Source organism: Pituophis catenifer, unplaced genomic scaffold (assembly GCF_029215685.1).
Source record: "Pituophis catenifer annectens isolate HBS135680 unplaced genomic scaffold, rPitCat1.0.hap2 SCAF_6, whole genome shotgun sequence".
NCBI classification, from domain to species: Eukaryota; Metazoa; Chordata; class Lepidosauria; order Squamata; family Colubridae; genus Pituophis; species Pituophis catenifer.
Window position 1 is genome coordinate 36192482 of NW_027256886.1, and position 22416 is coordinate 36214897.

Genomic DNA, 22416 nt, shown 5'->3' on the forward strand with positions numbered 1-22416 from the left:
TCCAACCATTGATAATTGGTGTGTGTGTGTGTGAGAGAGAGAGAGAGGGGGGGGGGAGGGAGGGAGAATGGAACAGCAGAGTAAATCTCTTTAAACTTAAATTAATTTGGAGGAAAATATGTAATATATATACAGTACATGTTACATATAAGACAACATACAGCCTTATTACCACAATCATAACTAACTTACTTGCCACCTTAAACATCCCATTTCTTATTTATTTGAATTGCCTCTGAATTCCTAAATGGGAAATTCCCTTTGTGAAACTGCTGTTCTTAATTAATAAAGGATACTCCCTTCTTTACTCTTCTCTTGAACACTCTCCATCCCTGGTAGGGCTGATGCAACACGTCGGAAGAGCTAGAGACACCAAGGCCAATGGGAGATGGAATTAAATAACAAGAAAAGAAACAACCAGGATCTTTGCATCCAAAATGAATTTGAAACTAGCAATAATACTGTGCATGTGACATTTATAAAAAAAGAATCCCAAACTGTCTTCCACCAATATGTTGACTGAAGGTTACAAAAATGAGTGCTCTTCAGATTAGTATCACATGGAAAGCCCTTCCACTGAGCAGTGAAAGCCACGTGTTTCCAGGAGGTATCATTTCAATTTCTAGCATATGAAGTAATATGCCTGAAGAGCCAACTGATTGCAAATCAGGGATTAATTAAATAAAAATGATTTTTGTATAAAGGCTATTAAGTGATGGCATCCTGAAAATGCTCAGGTCACGAAGGCCTATTTGCGATGATTTTTACCAACAGAATAACCAGCTCTTTATATATTCCATCCCCCTCCCCGTTACATATCCTTTCTCATATATTAAAAATGCAATTTCTTATGTGTACCCAAGAATAAGCATTACCTGTTTTACATTGTATCCTGTTTTTGCACTTGTTTCAATAAACATGACATTCAGTTCTTTAGCTCTCTGTTCCCCTTCTTCAATGGTGATTTGCCTAGAGTCAGACAAAGGGAAAATGGTAGCTAATTCAATGCAGCTGGAAAGTGGGGAAAACAAGATATCTTGGAACTAGGCTCCATCTACTTCCACAACAAATGCAAGAAGAAATATCACTCTAGGGAATCTCTTCCTTTGACAAAGAGACCTTAAAGGTCTTCCACAGTATAAGACTTACTGCCTTTCTTCAACTTTTCTGTGTACATTATAAACAAATTAAGAGACACCTTCTGTACCTGCAATGTTTCCTTTTCATTCTGATAGTGGGTATTTACCTTTTATCTGCAAGATCAGTTTTGTTGCCCACTAACATAATGATGACATCACTTCCTCTTTCTGTTCTGACATCATCAATCCATTTGGAAGTTTGTTGGAATGAATTGAGATCTGTGAAGAAAAACCAGAAATTAGGTACAGGGCAAATGCCAGTTTTTTTCCAACAGATGATAGAAATGGCTTAGCCAAAGGATTTGGAGAATTTTTATGATATCAGTCACAGAGCTGAATGAATATGAGAAAATTCATTCAGACTCAGGGATGGAGAAACTCTGGTCCCCAAATATTTTTGAACCACAACTCATATAATTTTTAGCCAGGTACTCCACCCATATCTGGGTTCTTCCCCCTAGATTAATAAATTCAGAGTGTCTGAATATTGAGTTTAGGTTAAAGTAATTTATTTATATGTGAAAATTTAAAGGGGATTTTGCACCAAATACTAAGACTATCTCATAGGATTATTTGAAAATTAAAGAGAAGTTGGACAGCTGACTGGATTTCCTTATAGAGAATCTCATTTCCTTAGAAAAAGGATGAAATACATCAGAGTGTACAAAGCAATTGTACAATAAAGAAGTGATATCAACTTTTCTGCCTATTTTATGAGGCTAGAGGAAAGAAGAAATAAAAGTGATTCAAAAAAATCAAGACTAAGATTTTGGGTACAAACTTCAAGACAATGAAAGCCAAAAGAGAGAAGGTTTTAATACAAAAAAATTCCAAATTAATAAGGTATTTTTACAAGGACAAGAATGGACAGGAAGTGAACAGAAGGTTGAAGATTTGTTGCTTTATTTTAATTGTAATCCACAGTGATTGGGCATGACATCAAATGTGCCTTTCACCACAACATCCATTAGAATGTTCTCAACAGCACCTCATCTATGCCTATAGAAGAGACAGAATTAATGTCAACTGAGAAATTTCTCTCAGGTAGCTGAATTTTTTTTTATCAGAACATTCCCCCTCCCCTTAGCCAATTGATTTTAAAACATGCATATCACAAGCGACATTCATAAAATTTACAAGTAATCTCACCAGGCTCAAGGTTGACTCAGCCTTCCATCCTTTCTAAGGTAGGTAAAATGAGGACCCAGTTTGTGGGGGCAATAAGCTGACTTTGTATAAAATATACAAAAGTATGAAAGCTATTGCTTAACACATTGTAAGCCACCCTGAGTTTCCGGAGAAGGGCGGCATATAAATCAATTTTTTTTAAAAAAATCTATTTTTCAAGCTCAAGCTGCAAACACAGCCAATACTAACATTTTAAGCATTTCTGTACTAGTCACTTGCAGCTGCAGCCAGACATTGTTCAGATAAAGTATCCCTTAGGAAAGGTGTTTTGTGTTAGCACAGCAATAAATTTCAAGTACAGTAATGCTCTTTTCCCCACTATCCTTGTTTTGTAGACTATTTGGTCGCCTGTGTCTTTTGTTCACAGAGCTAGTTTTCTGTGTGTACCCTCACTGGCAACAGCTTCAACCACAAGTTCTTCTAAGGCAAACAAACTGTGACAGAAGGCCCAAGCTTTTTTATTCAACAAATCACTAATGCCTACATTTGTTTTCTAAGAAGGTCAGTTGTCAGTTAGAGACAGAGTTAATGCAACTATAGCAACCAAAGCAGTCCTCTCAGTCCTTCCAAAGCGAACCATTAGAAAAGGAGCTTTTATATTGAGTCACTTTTGTCTGTTCACTCTTCAACTGCCTTGATCAGCTGGAGCCACCAGAGGGAGGCAGATCCTCCTTTCTGTCACTTTCCGCTCCTGTTATGCTCCTTTCAATAGGAACAATACAATGGCGAGAAATGGCTTCAGAAAAAGTTATTGTTTTCATGGCAGAATCTGGATCCAGGTTCAAGATCAGAATTATTTTATCTTGGTAGCTCCTTCAGCATGGAGACAGGTTTCGTGGAAGGAAAAAAATGAGTACTATCTGAAAATCATTGAGGGAACTTAAATTATGGAATTTGCCCCCAGAAGGGTTGTGGATGGCCACCAATTCAAATGGAAGTGGACAAATTCATGAAAGATAACCAGTAGTGCAGATTAAGTAAGTTTATGAATAATTGATTTAGATGGTTGTGGTTATTTCAGACAAATCTTTCTCCACTTCTATCTTCCCCATAATGTAGGTCTGATCTGGGAGACTTTTCTTATGAATTGGATTGGCCAATGTGGTTATAATGGGTAGATCACACCTAGGGATCCCTGGATTAAAATGGACATTCAGCTACAAGGCGTAATGGGGTCAATCACTCCCTTTCAGCCTATATGAGGATAAAATGGGCATATGTGAATATTACAAATTAACTGTAATTTGAAGAAAGCATGGGATATAAATATAATAAATGAAAGAAATACAAGCACGGTATTAAAGCAAAACTGCCACAGATTGTTCTGGTGTTGGCAGTTCAAGCCATCTTGGGGGCAATATGCTATTTAGTATACTGTCTTTGGTGTAAGCCGCCCAGAGTCCTCGGAAAGTGGGCGGCATAGAAATATGAATAATAAAATAAATAATAATAAATAAAATCTTGAGCCAGAGAAATATTATAGTGATAGATACTGGAAAGGACAACAGAAGTGCAATCGAAAGTACCATCGCTCTAGATGCAAACATGTTAAAGGAAAGTAAATTAATGTGTCATTTTAAAAAAAAGACCCACAAAAATTTAAAACAGCGTATTTATAAAAATACCGATCAGAAGATAGTTCAGTGTTTTGCTTGTTTATTAGCTTCACTCAGCCCATAAATCAATTCATCTTTACCATATGGGCAATCAGTATTATATACACAAAGGGAAATAATGTACTCTTAACAAGATTTAAAAAGCATTGATCTAATTTCTCATAAAGGAACCAGTGTATAGTTAAAGGATTCCTTTATTTGGCATGAGACTTCCCAGTGTATCAGGTCTAATAATAGTGGAAGTAGAATGTGGGATTTGAGGATACTTATTTGGACTATGAAGCTACTCCTTAAGGCAATGATTCTTAACCTTGACAGCTTTAAGATGTGTGGACTTCAACTCCCAGAATTCCCCAACTAGCACCTGGCTAGGAATTTAAGGTATGTCTCTAATATTCATCGAACCTTAAGAATTAGCCTTCTCCAATGTAGATATACACAGCCAGTTTGGTATAATGGTTAAGGCATTGGGCTAGAAGCTGAGGAACTGAGTTCTAGTCCCACCTTAAGCCAGTTGCTTTCTCTTTCACCCTAGGAAAGAGGCAATGGCAAACCACTTCTGAAAAACCTTGCTAAGAAAGCCACAGGGGTTTGTCCGGACAATCTCCAAAAATCAATATGATTAAATAGAAGAAAAATAAAACCTTGGATTACAATTATGCACATAAGGGAAGCTTTACTTCAACAAGATTGAAAGGTACTGGAAGCTGCTAACAAGGACATTTAGAATTCCTGCATCCTACTGCAGCTTAAAATATTGTGGTAGCATAAAGAAGAACAGAGCCAAGCTCTCCAGTGTTACATCTCATATCCTTTCAGTACAAACAAAATAACAGAATAAGAGAGTTGGAAGGGACCTTGTAGGTAATCTAGTCCACGGTGATCTAGTCCAAGGTGATCACCTTTAAAGCGCTCCATGGCTTAGGGCCGGGGTACTTACGGCACCGTCTTCTGCCACCAATTACCTCCCACCGGCCAGTTCGCTCCCACAGAGAGGGCCTCCTCAGGGTGCCGTCGGCCAGACAATGCTGGCTGGCGACCCCCAGGGGGAGAGCCTTCTCTGTGGTGGCACCTACCCTCTGGAACAATCTACCCCCAGAGATACGAGTGATCCCAGACCTCCGGACTTTTCGTTGGGTCCTTAAAACCTACTTTTCAGTTAGCCGGGCTGTCCTGATTTTATGATGGGTTTTTAAAATTTGAAATTGGTTTTAAATTGAAATGTTTTAAATTATGGGCCAAATTATTTAATTTATTTTAAATCTATTTTAACTTTTGTGTATAAAGTGTTTTACTTTGGCTGTTCACCACCCTGAGTCCAAAAGGAGAAGGGCGGTATAGAAATCTGAAAAAATAAATAAATAAATAAATAAACCCTCTGCTCAAGCAGGAGACCTTACTATTTCTGGCAGATGGCACTCAGAAATCCTTCTAATGTAATCATTTGTTTTACTTTATATTGAGTAATGTGATATACTATGTAATAGAGAGTACTGATATTGAACTAAAAAGTGCCTTCATGGTGTATTTCCATTTAGACAACCACATCCAAACTTAACTCACTTGTGATATCATAAACCACCACAGCTACTGTAGAGTCACGAATGTAACTGGGAATCAAACTTCGGAATCTCTCTTGGCCTGCTGTGTCCCAAAGCTGCAACCGTACCTGCCAGGGCCAGGGGAGGAGAGCAGCAAAGAGAAAGGCATATACATATACACACATACAATTAGGAAGAGAAACAGATATAAACAACAGGAAGAAAACAAAAGTGATAAAGAATTAGACAGAAGAGGCTTCTAGCCATGTATTTTGTTTTTTAAATTGATCGTTTCATGTTTTATCCTTGTGTGTTAGTTATTCAAAACAATATTTGTAATTTTATGTAATGCCCATACAAGATTACAAACATAATTTTCTGTATTTATAATCTATAGAACATGGATGGCGAGAAAGAATTTCTATGTATATTTTGTACATTGGTTTCCCCCAACCTGATGTCCTTAAAATATGTTGGCCTTTGGAGGACACCAGACAGAAGACAATCTGCTACTTATTAAAATTTTGGACATGCATATTATCTGCTTTGATATATTTGTACTCCTTCTTCATGGAATCTTTAATCCAGAAAAAGTTGTATGTTTTAAAGTATGAGGTTGAAATTCTTATTTTAAAAAGTTGGCATCTTAAAAACGTATTACAAATGTTACAACTATGAAAGTTTGATATAATGAACAAAAAGGGGCCACCGAGATAGAAATTTGAAGGAGAGATGCTGTAATAGTTGGTTTTAAAAAGCAACTGGGATCAGGCTACAATTGTATCACGAAAGACACAGCCGGGTTTCACTGAAAGGAAGGCATAGGCAATGCACATTTGCATTGATTCATGAGATTTGCAACATAGTCTGTACCTATCTGCATTATTAGAGGGATCAGGAGGATCAGTATACCAGGAATACTCAAGCATCGTGTCATCATAAAGTACAATTGGGCACAAGAGTTTTACACATATACAAAATACAAATTGACTCAGGAATATTTGTCAAAGGAATGCTTCACCAAACCTAGTGTGAATGCAGGCAACTCACCCTTTGATACATTTGACTTGGTTTCCCTAGGGAAACAACAGCAGAAATAAGAAAGCTACAATATTCATCGTCCAGCCCCTAGATCATACAATCTGTGGGGCAGCCTAGGGAAATTTACCAGTATTTTTCCTCTTGCATTTCTATTATACTCTGCCTGTCATTTTCATAAAAGCAATTTGAAAGCCTTGGAAACAATCCATTAGGACTAAGATGGATGTTTGAGATTGCATTAACACTGCACGAGATGCTACTGATTAATGCAGTGCTGCGGCCGCTGCTTCTCTCTCGTTATAGCTGACGCCCATCTGTGTTGACATTGGATTATCCTTACAAAAAGGTTCTCCCCAAATTATAAATTGTTTTTTTAAAGTAGGGGCAGTGACATTTCTATGAAAAAGTAGAAACCTCAAAACATAGGCACTTAAGGAAAGCTTCCTAGTTAAGAGGCCACGTGTCCCTCTTTGAAGAAATTGCATGCTCCATCTCATCCCAGCAATCATGCTAGCAGCAAGAAAGAAAATGAAGCCTTGGATGGGAGACTTCCAAGAAATATTAGCAATATACTAGACTAGAAAGTCAAAAATACATCCAGAAGAAAGTAATGACAAACCATTCTGGTACTTAAGCCAAGCAAACGTGATGTGCCCCTGAAGCCTTCTGCAATCAAGGTTGATTCACAGGTAACTTTATTTATTGCCATGGAAAGAATGCAATGAAGTGCTAATCCCTACACTAAAATTCAGCCAAAATCCCAGATAAATGTTTTCTGGGTTATAAGTAATCCATGGGGTTTGTGGTCATTATTTATGGAAGGTGATAATTGCTAGATCGAATTCTGTTCATTTGTCCTACTTCTGCATCACAAGGAGCAACAGCAGAATCTTGTGAAAAGCAAGTGGAAAAAGTGTGACTCCATTTTTTTTTTTTAGGACACCACTTTCTTAAGAGGATCCAGGGCAATATATCAAAAACAACCATCTACTAGGTATGACACACTGTCAGTGGACAAGTTAATTATTAGTTTGGTCAAACAGGAGGGGTTTAGCATGGAAACTTCTTGATGTTTGCCCACTGTTTCTTTCTATACACAGAGCTTCATAATCTCAGCAGTTCACAGCACTTCCTGCTACTTACTGTCCGATCTTCCAAATACATGGTTTTAGATAGGAAGTCAATTCCAATTGTAGCCTGTAAGAAAGAGGGAAAATGGAAGAATGTCAGCAGCTATTTTGATTCAAAATTAATTTTACATTATACTGCTTCAACAGGAACAAGTGCATTCAAGTATTGCAGCAGATATATTTATTTGTTTGTTAAATTTATTTGCAGCCTATCTTGCCATGGGGCTACTCTAGGCAGCTTATAACAGTAAAAAGAAATGAAAAGAGTGCAAAGAGAACAGAAATAAGTTAATAAACAAAGAAAAAGAACACAATGAGAATACATCAATGCAATAATAAAAAAAGATGGATGTATAGAGAGCAGAGAACAACTGTGGGGTAGGGTTAGTAAGATAGACAGTAAGATCGTTCTCCTGTGCCACCCCTGCTGTCCACCCCCATTAAATATCAAGCTCCCATAGACTTTATAAATAAAACTTCAGAAAAAAAAATCAACTTGAAAAGAAAACTGAAAGGCTATTATTGTAAAAATAAGATCCCAAGCCTTCTTGAACATAGAAAATAAATGCAGACTTCTTAGGATATAATTTACATAATGAAGTTCTGTCCTACATACACTGTTCACAATCAAGCAGCCTTCCCCAATCTTGCATCATTTACATTGCATCATCATATACCTGCTGTGCTCCTTGGAAGTCTTTCTGATTTTTAAATACGGCCCTGGTTGCAAAATAATTGCATCTATTTGATGTAATATACCCAAATATTAGTTATTTTCTATTACTTGATTTCAAATTGTTTTTCCCAGTCAAATATGCACATTGTAGTGGAGTACATGACAAAGGAGCTCTACAACGTCATGACTGCAAAGGTGGCCAGTGTAGTTAAAAGGGGCTGTGTAGCAGAGCTCAGGCGGAGAAGTTTGGATTTCAAGTCACATCTGCTTCTGAGTTTAGCTGATTAATCAAACAGTGTGTGCTGCAGTCTGCAAAGGCATTCTCTCCAGAGGCAGCTGGCCAATATTTACCAAGCCAATGCAGCACTGACTCCATATGGTTAGCACTCCACAATGGGTTGCATTTATTTTTTTTATTTTTTTAGAAATGCAACAATAGAATTTGAAAATAAGATGACAAAAATCCATCTTCTACTGTTGAACTCAGATGGCTGTTCTAAGCTACCGAGTGATATAGCTCAGACATCAAAGGGAGTCTTTCCAGTTACAAGTGTGGCACAGCAGAGAAAGAAATAGATGGAATCTAATTTGCACATTTTCATGCCCTTGGCAGATTGGTTTATTTTGGCCTGCCTATTGCTGTGAAAAGCAACAATAAATTGTAGTGAAAGAAAAATAAGGAAAATACTCCCATGGATAAAGGAGCTCCATTCAATACTTAATTTAGAACTTCTGGTTGTTGCTGAAATTCTGACATCTCACTAAAATAACTGAATTTCAGAAGGATTAGTGTTTGCCTTCATTAGACTTCCATAGCAACAGATAGTCTGGGTGAGCATAATTCTGAGTAGCTGCATATCCTCCCACCTAAATATTAATGCCACCCTGTTTTGAAATTGCTCTCTATTGTATCTATACCACAAAGGTACAAATATTTATCACTGATTCCTAATAAATGTAATAGTGAAGACCAAGCAGCAACCAACGGGACATATACAAATGGCTGTCACCAAAAAACTGACAAGGGAGAAATGATTGGGGATAGAGGCAGTTTGGGCATCATCTACCCACCTTTGTACACTTCCTTAGTTCAGATTGGCTTGGCCTTATCTGGTGTTCATTTACATATCTCCTTTGAGAAATGCAGAAAGTGATGACTGAATTTAGATTCAGTCTTTTAGGTTTCTTAGAATCTTGCCTTTACGGTTTAATAATAAAGTTTAATTTCATATTTTGGGGAAATGTTCTATATTAAGTTAATGGAGAATATGTCCTTCTACTTTTATTGATTTGCTTTGTAGCTGCAGCTGTCAGAAGGGGATAGAGTGGGATGAAAGAAAGAAAAGCAGTAGGGTCTGGAAGCTAATTAAGCTCCAGGTCCTGATATGCACAGTTCCTATCAGAAAAAAAACAAATAATCTTTTGATTTTCAAGGCCTTTGAATCTCAGGAGTAAGAAGGCATTTGAGAAGAAAGTCAGACAGAACCAAAAAAAAAAAAAAAAGGGTTGGGAGGGCCACTGGAGAATGAATAGGAATGGCACCAAATCATTTCTCTACAAGGGTCATATTGGAGGTGAGATCAGAGAAAAATGATGAGAGAAAGGAAAGCCAGAAAATCTTTAGCAGATATCACTTTTAATACAACAGAATTTAAATAAGTATGTAAGGTAATTGCAAAAGCAGGCCACCATCTACTGAACATTAACTTTAAAAAAAATATAGAAAAAAGTACATTATTAAAAAATACAGTTCTTCATAATAAATTCAAGACTCCTTCTCCTTTAAGATAATGATATAACTTCATGCCACAAAATTCACCCTGCTGTTGAGGTTAAATACCTCCTTGTTGGTTCTAATTTTATACAAAAAAGTACACAACCTTTACAAATTAAATTAAAAGGAATGTTATACCTAAATAACATGCATTTTTGTATCCATAGGTCCTTCCATTGAGACAATACTAATAATTTAGAGTATCAAAAATCCAGTGTTGAAATTCCGATGTCTTTATTTCTGAATAACAATAATTCTTGCTGTTATGAGCATAAACCTAATATCTGTATTCTTAATATTTTCATTTTCTTCTTTGAACAATGATAAAATGCACATTTTAATATAGCTTGAGCTAATGAAACAGATGTTTACCTCCTAAAGATTTCCCATTAAAATTTTGAGTCTTTGGGCAACCTTACCAAATGTCTTTTCATGTAGCCATATTCTTTCTGCTGTCCATAGATATACAGTATATATTTTTTAATTTTTTGCTAAAAGCATTGGGATGCAATACCGGTGCTGCATTAATTTCAAAGGATTTTCTCTAACTCTACTAGAAATAGATAAAGTAGCGAATTTAGCAGAAATGGCAAAAATTTCAGCATATTTGAAAGACTATTCACAAGAAAGATATATATCGGAATGGACAAGATGGATTGATTATATTCAAAACAAATATCGGACTAAAAAGTATCAATTAGCTTATGAATGAATAGAAAAATTAAGAGTATTCATATTTAGTTAAATAAAAGGGGATTTAAAGTGTGAAGGGGGGGACAGGAGTCCATAGATAGCTAGCTTAGGTTAGTATATGATTGTTAATTGTTATACCCTGTATTTTGTTCCGGGAAGTTCGAGGGTAAGGAAGGGAGGGGTGGGATAGAGAAATATTTGTAATTTTTTTTGTAAAACTCTTTAATAGAAATAGATACAGTATCAATGTGTATGTGTGTGGGGGTTGCTCATGTATAATTCCATTTATCTTCAATATTTATATCAAGTTTCATTTTTGTAATTGAATGGGTATACATTCCAGAGATCCTTAATAATATACTTTTTTTTTGGGACACTGCCCTTTTAGGATTTCCCTCTCATTTTCTTCAAGAGAAGTTCTATTAAATCACACACCTGGATCTCCACTAACGCATAAATTGTTTCATTCCCATTCCCATCCCCAGTTCCTGTATTCAGTTTATTACAGGTAATCTCTTTGGAATCAGAAAAGATGCAATTACTTTCCTTTTGTCAAGCTTGGAACACCTATGATACCAGAGGTGGTATTCAGCAGGTTCTGATCAGTTCTGGAGAACCGGTAGTGGAAATTTTGAGTAGTTTGGAGAACCGGTAAATATCACCTCTGAATGGCCCCGCCCCCATCTATTCTCTGCCTCCCGAGTCCCAGCTGATCGGGAGGAAATGGGGATTTTGCAGTAACCTTCCCCTGGAGAGGAGAGGGAATGGAGATTTTACAGTATCCTTCCCCTGCCATGCCCACCGAGCCACTCCCACAGATCCAGTAGTAAAATTTTTTGAATCCCACCACTGTACGATACCCAGAAATTAAGAGCATGAACTATGAACCAAAACACTCATAGCAAATCTTATTGCAATGCTTGATGAATGCATGGATTCATCATATATTGTATACCAGATGCTCATAGTAAAAGCAAGAGAGAACAATCTTTCTGCATTCCAGCAATATTGTCTTGCTTTTGTTTGTGAAACATGCATGCTGTATTAAATGAAGCAGTATCGCAATTCTTATGTGAAATCCCTGCCACATGACATCAGTGTCAAAACCAGTCTGAAGCCAGAGCTGTTTGAAAGCATCACTTAGGCATTTTTTTTTTCCTTAGACAGCAGGAGTGGGCTTTTCATGCACAAAGCTTAAAGCAGCTTTTTTCAATTGGGTTCTAATACACAATGTGCTGTTGGGTTGCAATGGCTGTTATTGGCCAGGAGACTCATTTAAATTGTAGATGACTCCCTTGTCTTTCCTTCCACGTTAATTCATTTATATCACCCATCTTTCAGGGCAAGCCTTCTCCCAAGATTTCACAAGAAACAGCTGATTTAAAATATGTTTAACCCAAGCCATAGTACATGTAAAATGAAGAATGCAGATTTAATCTCCAGACATAAATATTTTCAAGTGAAAAACAAGGAAAATCAAGAGTTCGCATTTCTTTTGCAGAACAAAAGAAAATATATTTTGGAAACATTATTTAAATTAAATCCTCAAGGACATATATTATGCAAAAATTGGTCACTTTCTAGTCAACAGCAAGAGAACCAATACAGCAGAAATGAGTTACGAACCTGTAGTCACTTTAGAGGCTTCTTGGGCTGATATGAGAAACAGCAATGTTGATGGACAACAAGGTCTGAGAGGTAGCAACATCTGTAAAGCATTGTGTAAAGGGAAATAATATTTCCCTCAACCCTTGATTTTCATATGTGATGTCCCTGATATCTTTCCTCTCCCAGTTTCAGTTTAGCTGCTTCATGCATCTGTTTCATTTGCAAGATGTAGAAATTGAATGCAATTAGATGTGATTTTTTTCTGAATACAGATGAACCTGCTTTCCTTTCTGCATCTCGGAACTGATGCCATTTTGTCTACAGATCATGAAAATGGCAAGGCTAAAATCATATATCACAAATCAAAAAGTTGTCCTACCTTATAGTCTAAATCAGGAAGACAATGCTAACTGAGTTGTGCTGTTATACTAATCTCTTAAGGTAAACAAGTTTTATGATCAGAATAACACATTTTTTCCCTAGAACACATGACTTCCTCCTCTGCGATGAAAAGTCACGAAAGGAGAAGGAATAAGGACAAAGGCACGTAACAAAAGAACCCAGTCAGAAGATTAGTTGTATCTCTACACATCCATGAGAAGACCTAATACAATGAAGCATAGAGTACAGTAAGCCCAGGCGTACATCACATCAGGATGTATTGTACTTGATGGATATATGAAAATTACATGTCCCTTATATGCAGTTTTTAAATGTTGTAATAAGGAATAGTCACTCTGAAGTTACAACCCTTGAACATGTTACCTCAGTTTTGCATGTTATAAAATATTCCAAGATCATTTATCAAATCTGATTATAAAAATGTATGCTTAAAATCTATGCAACTTTAGTTTACAATCCAGCCTGATCTATACTTCTATTAAACAAGTTCAGTAATATGATACATTTTTACAAATTCCTTTCATGAGTATAAGCAATTTGTACTTTTTTTTTCACTAATATAAACTTCGCATTTGTTGGAAGAAGTACATTGAGACATTTGGAAGTCTGTGAATTTTAAAAAACTGAACTGACTGAAAAATAAAAATTAGACAGCCTTGCATTTGAATGCAAACTAAATTAATTTTGCCCTCATCTCTAGCCCTTGCATGTGCTTTATTGGCATCAAATTCAAGTAGCCAGAAAGGAATGTGAAAAATATTGTGAGAAAAGATGCCACTCTGTAAAGTCCCATAAAGCTATTCTGGAAATTGAAGCGGGGTTTAACAAGAAAATCAATCTACTAAGTTCACTCAAGCAATGCTGCTGCTCCTGCGATGCATTTTAAATTGCCTGTCAAAAGGTGAAAGGGGAGTTTGTTTACTACATTAAATTGCCATCATGATTGAGTCAGGTGGCTCTTTAAACCTAGGATGGCAGAGGAAATGATAGCTGAAAGCCAACAGTCTTTTAGGCTGGTTGAAACCTGTTTCAAATTGTAAACTGTGAACATATGGTCATAGAAAGAGTCTTCCTAGATAGAAGCTACTAGCTCTGTAGCTTAAAGGAAAAATGATCAGCACAGCAGCTGGTTAACATATAAGGCACAATTAGGACTCCTTTTCTCACCCCTTCTGATTTCTTACTCTTGATCCGGATTAGAGGAATTTTTGCTTATTTTTGATTTTCAATGCTTTTAATTCAGACAAGCTACTTACCATTCAACAGAAGCCTTATCTCTACCAGGAAGTACCACTGGTTTATAGCATATTAACTGCTAAGAAACCATTATTTGCTACAACCTCTAACATTCTCTAGGGAAAAGGAAGTAATTAAAAGACAGGAGTGTACCTAACGTGACTAACACCAATAGTTGGCATTCTGGGCAAGATATATCTGCTACTCTGAGCAACATTAAACAATTCATTAGTTATCTTTTAACTTCCATAATTTCCCTGACCTTTAAATCTGCTCCAATTTGCTTGGATCCCTCGAACAGTTTGGGGGTTGGGTATCAGAGGATACTATAGTTATCCAATGAGAACCAACGTGGCTCGTGTGTGGCTTTCAAACACAACTGAATTTAATATGTTAAAAAAACCTTCCTTATGAGCCTCTGTAGCAGGGGTGTCAAACTCAATTACACCGAGGGCTGTATCAGTGTTCTGTTTAACTTCGGGGGGCCAGGTGAGCATGGCCAGGGTAGGCATGGCCAGCTTGACATCAGTCGTGTCGGGGGCTCCTGTGGTGGCCCGAGTGGTCTGCCAGCAAAAACAGGCTCCCAAGCTCAGTTTTCAGCTGTGATGACCTCCTGCAACTCTCTGCCAGCAAAAACAGATTTCAGGAGGGCTGCTTGCGGCCCTCATGAATTCCATTTTCGCTAGCAGAGGCACCACACGCCAGTCCTTCGCTGTATCCAGGGAGACCCCACGGGCCAGATCTAAGCACCCCGTGGGCTGGATCTGGCCCCGGGCCTTGAGTTTGACACCCCTGCTCTATAGCAAGAAAATTGCTGGAACCCAATAAGGCCCAGCATCATAAGTGTATCTATATGCTGATAATGTTCAGCTATAATTATTTTCTCCATGTACTTTTCCTATGGACTGACTGTAGCAGACTCTCTAATTTATTCAGGCATAAAAGAGTGAATATAGGAAAATAAAACTGAAGCTGAATCCAAGTTAGATGAAGCTATAACTGGGAGCAGGGTTTGGACATTTTGCGAAATACACGATTTTGATTAAGTTGTAATTCTCCATTAAGTTATATAATTGTACTCTAGGGGTTGTCCAGGGTCCATCATTGATACTGGATGGCCACATATTATTAGTGGCAAAAATGGTCTTTTAGAGGTTCTGACTTATAAAGTAGGGACATCTATCCCTGAAAAAGGCAGATTGGCTTTGGTAACTCATATACCGGTACTTGTTAATTGAAAGGTTGGCCTACTGCGGTGAGCTTTTTATTTGAAGATGATTAGGAAATTTCAAGCTTCAGGTGGCTAATAATAATTTTTAAAAAGACAAAAAAAGTCTGGATAATGGACATGGCAATACCTGGAGACATCAGAATAGAAGAGAAAAAACTGGAGAAGATAACAAAATACAAAGATCTGCAAATAGAAATAGAACTACTGTAGCAAAAGAAAGCAAAGGTAGTGCCAAAAGTAATAGATGCCTTGGGTACAATTCAAAAACAACTGGAGCATCACTTGAATACCACTGACATTGACAAAATCACCATTAGTCAATTGCAAAAGGTAGTTAATATTACTTGGAACGTCTTGTATCCTGTGACAATACCTTTAACACGATCAAACATCCACCTACGTCTATCCCAGATCCTTGGGAAGGACTTGCTAGGTGGACAAAATTGCCAAATCCAGTCCCAACATCTGGCTGACTGTGCAACAAACAATTTAATTGCTATTAAATAAAATTGGAAAAATAAACCTTCTTATAAGCTTTCACACCCACAATGCAAGCTTTCACACCCACAGCCTATTAACCCAGAAATATTCCTCTTCATTAGCATATATCATGTGATTGAATATAAAGCAGCTAACCTGATATGTGTTGTCAAAACTGTCATACATGAATCTTGTGATCAGGGATGTCTTCCCAACTGTAAAGGAAAACAACAATTAGAGATTGAATAGTAGCCATGAATGTTGAGAGATCAGTCACAATCCTGTATATCCCATGCAAGCCATAAGCAGGTATTTTAGAAGCATAATTCTTATTCAAATCAGATGTGAAAATGGGGGTGCCTACATTTATTTTCTGTTTTTAAAAATTATTCACAAATGATCTCAGGGTCAAAGAGAAAAAAATAACATTAAACATTGTTGAAAAACATTCAACAAGGCTCCTCAAACCTGTATCTGTAAAAGGACGATGGAGCAGCCTGCATACAGACATTCCTAAGAACTGTGTATTTTAGTCACAGTGAAATGGATGCCAAAGCAGTAGATGAAGGCTATCCACCTTTCCTTTTGAAGTATCCACCTTATTCCATAAATTGGCAGGTTCAGCACGGTAAACAGAAAACATTTTTAAAAGTATCTTTTTAACCCCACTCCTCAAATCCATTCTCTTTAAATCCCCAGATTTCAAATACCTAAGTATATACTCGATCATTTTACCATATGTAAAGCATATTAAAATATGCAGGAATTTTAAACTTCTAAGCTACCCCAAAGTTCAAGAAGTTGAAACTTTAGAAAAACTATTTTGAGTTACTCCATCATATATTGGGAAAAAATAAGATTAGAATCAAAATATAGGGTAGTTTGACAAGGAATATAAGATGATAAAATAAGATCAAATTTTGTTTTATCATGTAACTTGATTGACACAAAAACGATTTAGTTTTTTCATCTATTATCTCCCCAAGAAACTCAAAGTGACATTTTAATTTTCTAGATACTGATATCATAGGTATATTTTTCATAATATCTTATTTTATGGACAGATTCTAATTATTATAGCATTTTCCAAAAAGACAAACTATAAGAATATCTATCCGTAGTTTATTTTATTATTATAAATTATTTTGTTAAAATAATTATTAGAGTTTTGTTGCATTCGAAGTCATTTTCTAGAGAATTAAAAATCTAGCCAAGTAGAAGAAATGTTGAATCAAAGGCAGTTTAATAATCTTACAAATTAAGTAAGGGAGATATCACAAGATTAGAGCTGATGTGTATAATTTTGAGAAAAGATGGAACATAAGATTTAAACCAAAAACATCTAAATGCCAGATATATGATTGATTTGAAGGACTGAAAGCTACCATGATATAACATTATGCCGTATCTCAGGCTTATACTATACACTCCACTTTCGTCTTCTCTAGATGTGCTGGTATTTCCTAAAGAAAATCTAATTCTTGGCAGGGTGGATAAAAATCAATGATTTTTAAAAAAAAATCAAAAAAAATCAGATTTTTTTTATTTAAATCGGATTTTTTTGATTTAAATTGGATTTTTTTGATTTTTATCGGATTTATTTTAATAAAAAACTTTTGGGGTAAAAATCTATCGGAAGATAGTTTTCTATTTAAGATACATAAATAATTTAGTTTATTCAGCATGAAATGGAGCTTAGTTATGTAGCATGAGGCTGTATATTCTGCAACACTGGGACTATCGGTGAGTCAACAGTGGGTCAAAGGAGTAGCAGATGACAGTTGCTCTTTAAAAATTATGATTTAAATTGAGTTGATTTAAATCAAGCCTTTTTACTAGTGATTTAAATCATGATTTAAATTGTGATTTAAATCAACTCGATTTAAATCAAATCCACCCTGGTTCTTGGTGACCAATACATTGCAGGCATATTATCGAACCATTGCTTACCCTACAGGAATGCAAAATTAGATATTCAGCTTATTGGGCAATACTGATTTCTTTATCTAGATTCCTGACTGAAGGCCCTAGAATCAGACAAAACTGAAAATCAGGTATAATTGGATTCAAACAGCATGGATTTAAATTTATAGCCTGTATACCTTTAAGCAAATAATTTAATATTTTCAGCATGGTCACTGATACAAGGAATAAGAAGCATACAGACTCTACAGAGCTACCCAACCAGACACACTATCTAAGCAAACTAGTATAAGCAATTCAGTTTTTTTCTTAGCCAAGTTTTTCATTTTGGAAGAAACAGAGTTATATGGGAAAGTTTCTATTATTTAACATAAAATATATAACAGCTCCCTCTTTAGCATATACAGTATTGATAAAATACACAGTTGTATTGAAACAAGCACCTCCTTGCTTCTCCCTCCAACCCTTCTGAAATTGCACTCATTAGGGCTCTGGGAAATGGGTAGAGGTGTCCATAGCGCTCGATGTAGATCTCAGCTGTGTCGAGGAATTGCGCTAGCTGGTCTGGATCGCCATCACACTTCCCTCTGAAATGGGGTGGGTCCTCCCTCGCTGCCCTCTCCTCCCACTGTGGGACTCTGTAAGCCTCCTCTCGGTGCCGCTGGTCCTCTTCCTCATCTCTCCTTCTAGGGCAGGGAGGTGATGTCCTATTTAGGCTGCTCTGCTTGCTATGTAAGGGGGGAACCCATGGATGCATCTTTGGGCTTCCTCTCCTTCTGCTGTGGGAGGGGGGAGGGCTGTGCTTTAGTCTAATAGTTTTTGCATAAGATTGTAGGGTATGTTGTACTGTTTACCATTCAGAGCCATCCAAACTGACGTATATACATTTTATAAATAAACAAATCCTTAGTCCCATCAGAAAACTGAGACAATAAAAAGTGTTAAGAAATTGGCCCTTATCTTCAATTCTTTATTCATGATTTAGTAGGATATTACTTATATTTTTTGTGGAGTCCTTAATGCTCTCTGAGCTGGGTTAATTACTTGCAGATGTTTCATTATCCAACTCAGTAATATAATCAGTGCTATATTTACATTTTTTTTTCCAGCTAACAAATACAGGGGCTACTATGCTGGTTAGACTGAAAAAAAAATTAAGTACCATTTCCTTCCCACAAATACAAGTTATTTTATTATCAAGGCAGATGTTACTACTGTGTTTCCCCGAAAATAAAACCCTGTCTTATATTTTTTTGCCACGAAAAAAGGCACCAGGTCTTATTTTCGGGGGGGGGGGGATGTCAACCACTGACTCAGCTTACTTGCATGCATCACCCCCAGTCTCCTTTTCACTGTCAGAGGCCTTCAGGAACTTCTTCTATGGCCAGGAAGACATTCCTTAAGGCCTCTGCAGCCAATAACAGAGCTGCAGATTGATTCGGAGCTGTGTTATCAGCTGCAGAGGTCTTCAGGAAAGCCTTGCTGGCTGCAGAAGAAATGGGCCGGCAAGGCAGGTATCGAGGTGTGCGAGGCCTGACTGTAACTGTCTGAAGGTAAATAGTAGGGCAGCTCCACCCCCTCATCCCCACTCTAGCTTAATTTTTATCCATGCACCCTGGAGTGGGCAGGGTCTTAATTAGGGTTTATTTTGGGGTAGGGCTTATATTGGGCGCATGTGTAAAATCAACCTAGGACTTATTTTCGGGATAGGCTGTATTTTCGGGAAACACGGTACTCTGTCAAAAACTGCTGCATTATTTACAATTATTCTCATTACATTTGATAAGGTTGCTTTCTTTGCAGTTTCAATGTTTCCAGCGTTTGCCTTAGTTTTAAGATAGGTGATTAACTTGTTTCTCACTAGGCAATTAATTACCTTTTTATAGTCTGCAGCTTCCTATGCTAACTCAGGAGAAGACATGATGGGGTCTGATCTATCCTTCTCCTGACATGCTCCCAAATGTAAAGCGTATCTCAGAAAAATCTACCTTTCTACACACAACAATGAAAAAACAGCACTTCTGATTATGCTAATTAAATGCATAAAAAGGAAAACATTTTAACTCAACCTTGGTTTAACACCATCTCCCCCCTAGGAGACATTGGTTAATTAAGAAACTTTACAGAGCCATTCATCAAGAGCCTTAATTAAGTATGCTAATTCCCTCTGTTGTGCCTGCTGTAAAGATAGGAGCTCTCTTTAGGTTTAATGAGCATCCTGTGCTGAGGGCACACCAGCAGGAGTGCAACAGCAAGGATCTTTATTGGTTGGAATTTTTTCACACATTTCCATTCCATCAAAATCTCCTGCCAGAAAAAAAAGGAAATACCATATTTTGCTTCAACACTTCATTCGGTGGATAAGGCTTAATGCCAGCTAATTTAGCATTCCAGCATTCCAGCTATCATTAAAAATATGATTCACTTGTGGAAAAGAAGGGAATTATTGTTTATAGGAATGGTACAACTATTTAGCACTTCTTTTAAAAAAAAAAAAAGTATGGCAAGATAAGGACATAGCAGAGTGATTTTCCTTTAATGGGAAAGCAGAGAATAAACAATATTGCCTCCAGCAGCCATTGCTATCAATGCCAGAGACAATTTCATTTTAACATTAACAGGGACAACAGGAGGAGTGATTCCTTGTAGAGGAGTTCCACTGTACCGTGACATTTTATAATACTACGACGAGCATCAACTGAGAATTCTATCTTAGGACATTTATGCATTGTCAAGAAGGAGAAAAAGAATTAAGAAAACATGCCCACACACACGGAGCATGACATGGAGAATATTTACATAAAATCTACGTTTGTTAATTTATGGATGTAAATTTGATTTAAAAAAAAAAAGCAATTCAGAAAAACTACACCTAGGTAAACTGTGCACACATAGCTTCTGCTTCCATTTAAATAACTTTTTTTTTAAAAAAACCAGACAATGTTCAAATTGATCTTGTAAAAATAGGACATCCGGCTAGTCATCTTTGAGGTAATAGGATAGATAGGAGGAAGATATTGAATGAATTTTAGCAATCATTCTGAAATTATACTTCTCATATTGAATTTATAGCTTATCTTTTCGTTCCAACATTCCAACATTCAAGGTGACTTATAACAAGAACAAAGAAAAAAAATCAGAATATAAATAATTGAAAACCTGCTTCTGGATGATAGATGTCAGCAATGTTGCAAGAATTCACACATGTTTTTACTAGCCAACTTTAATTCTATCGATGAAACAAACTCATAAATCTACATTCTCCACTATGGGATTTATGAGTAGGGCCATTAGTTGGAAAAAGGTTAATCCCAGCACACATACCTCCATCAACCAATTTAATTGCATTGCTCTCACTTTGTATAACATGAAAATAGCAAAAGATCCAAGTCTGGATCTTCTCTTTCCAAGAATTCTTTTGTACAACAGCATTCAGTTGTTAATTCGGAGACTACCAAAATGTATGAATGAGAAATACAAGCTGGTTTGAGGCTTTTGTATAATGAAACAAGAACTCACAGCTTCCCTACAATGGACTCTGTACATGGTTTCTACATTAGCAGCTTATTTGTTTCATCACGAAGGACTAGAATTTGGAAGTTGCAAAAGCGTACAAAAAGAAGAGACACAAGTCTCTTCTCATTCTTGATAAAATGTAAGCAATCACAAACAACACAACAAAAAAGTTAAATATATCAAAATATGAAAATCTAAATATCCTAATAAAATATCAACAATCACCTCCATTAATGTGTAGAAACAAACAGATGATCAAAAAATGTTAGTCGGATTTAATAGGTGTCTGATTTCATTGTATATGTCTTGCAAGAAAGTATCCTAATATTTTCTGGGATAATCCACAAAGTGATTGAAAACTGCTGGAACAATAATCAGACAGAAATAATTTGATTATTTGCCACAGTTAGTTTTTGTTAAATACTTTTAAAGATAAGATATAGTATTTAAGAATTCCTATTTGCAGAAAACTGATAGAGCTGAATAGTTTTATTCATTTGTTGCAGATGGTACAAGACATATTCTATATACTAGAATGCTTACAGTATATAATTTTTTATTTCTAATTCTTACATATGCAATTATTTACCTATGATTAAAAGCTAATTCTTTTAAAATGGTTTTGTTTTTCTTTAATGATATTTAAAAATATTAAATATTTCCAAAAACATTTTTGATAACTGAAATCTGCCCAAAAGATTTGGGGCAAATTAGTAATAAAATGAATTGAGAATGAAGAAAAGTAGTTTTCAGGACGAAAGCTAGCAATCAAAGACCAAATAACGTGCTATTTCACTTTAGGAACAGAAGGTAACTGTAAGTCAGGGGTCTCCTATCTTGGCAACTTTAAGACTTGTGGACTTCAACTTTAAGACTTGTGGAGTTGAAGTTCACAAGTCTTAAAGTTGCCAAGATTGGAGACCCCTGCTGTAAGTAAATCAAAGCAGAGAAGAAAGGATAGACCATGAAGCCTCCCGCCAAGGACATAGTAACTGGCTTAAAAATCAAAAGATTTATCAGTTTGTATGAAGGGGAAATTATGCAAAATATGCCAAGGCTGAGGCATAAAGAAAAAAAATAGTAGCAGTGAGTTTCCTGATATCAGAAATCTGCACGGCAGGTTTTTCTTGCTCTTTGCTATGTGGATTTGCTGAAGAGGCTTATTGTACTCTCAGCGGTACTGAGAAGGGAAACTACAGATAGTCCTTGACTTAAAACCACA

At 36.5% G+C, this 22416-nt stretch overlaps 1 protein-coding gene across 1 annotated transcript in view; it reads right to left on the reverse strand.

Annotated features, from left to right (window-relative positions):
• RAB6B (RAB6B, member RAS oncogene family) overlaps positions 1-22416 on the reverse strand; it is a 39889-nt gene that overhangs the window by 5383 nt on the left and 12090 nt on the right. The window contains exons 2-7 of the mRNA XM_070945117.1: positions 15912-15970; positions 7669-7722; positions 5507-5612; positions 1247-1358; positions 876-969; positions 297-363 (exon numbers count right to left, since the gene is read on the reverse strand). Coding sequence (XP_070801218.1) covers positions 297-363; positions 876-969; positions 1247-1358; positions 5507-5612; positions 7669-7722; positions 15912-15970 — 492 coding nt within the window. The remainder of the gene's footprint in view (positions 1-296; positions 364-875; positions 970-1246; positions 1359-5506; positions 5613-7668; positions 7723-15911; positions 15971-22416) is intronic.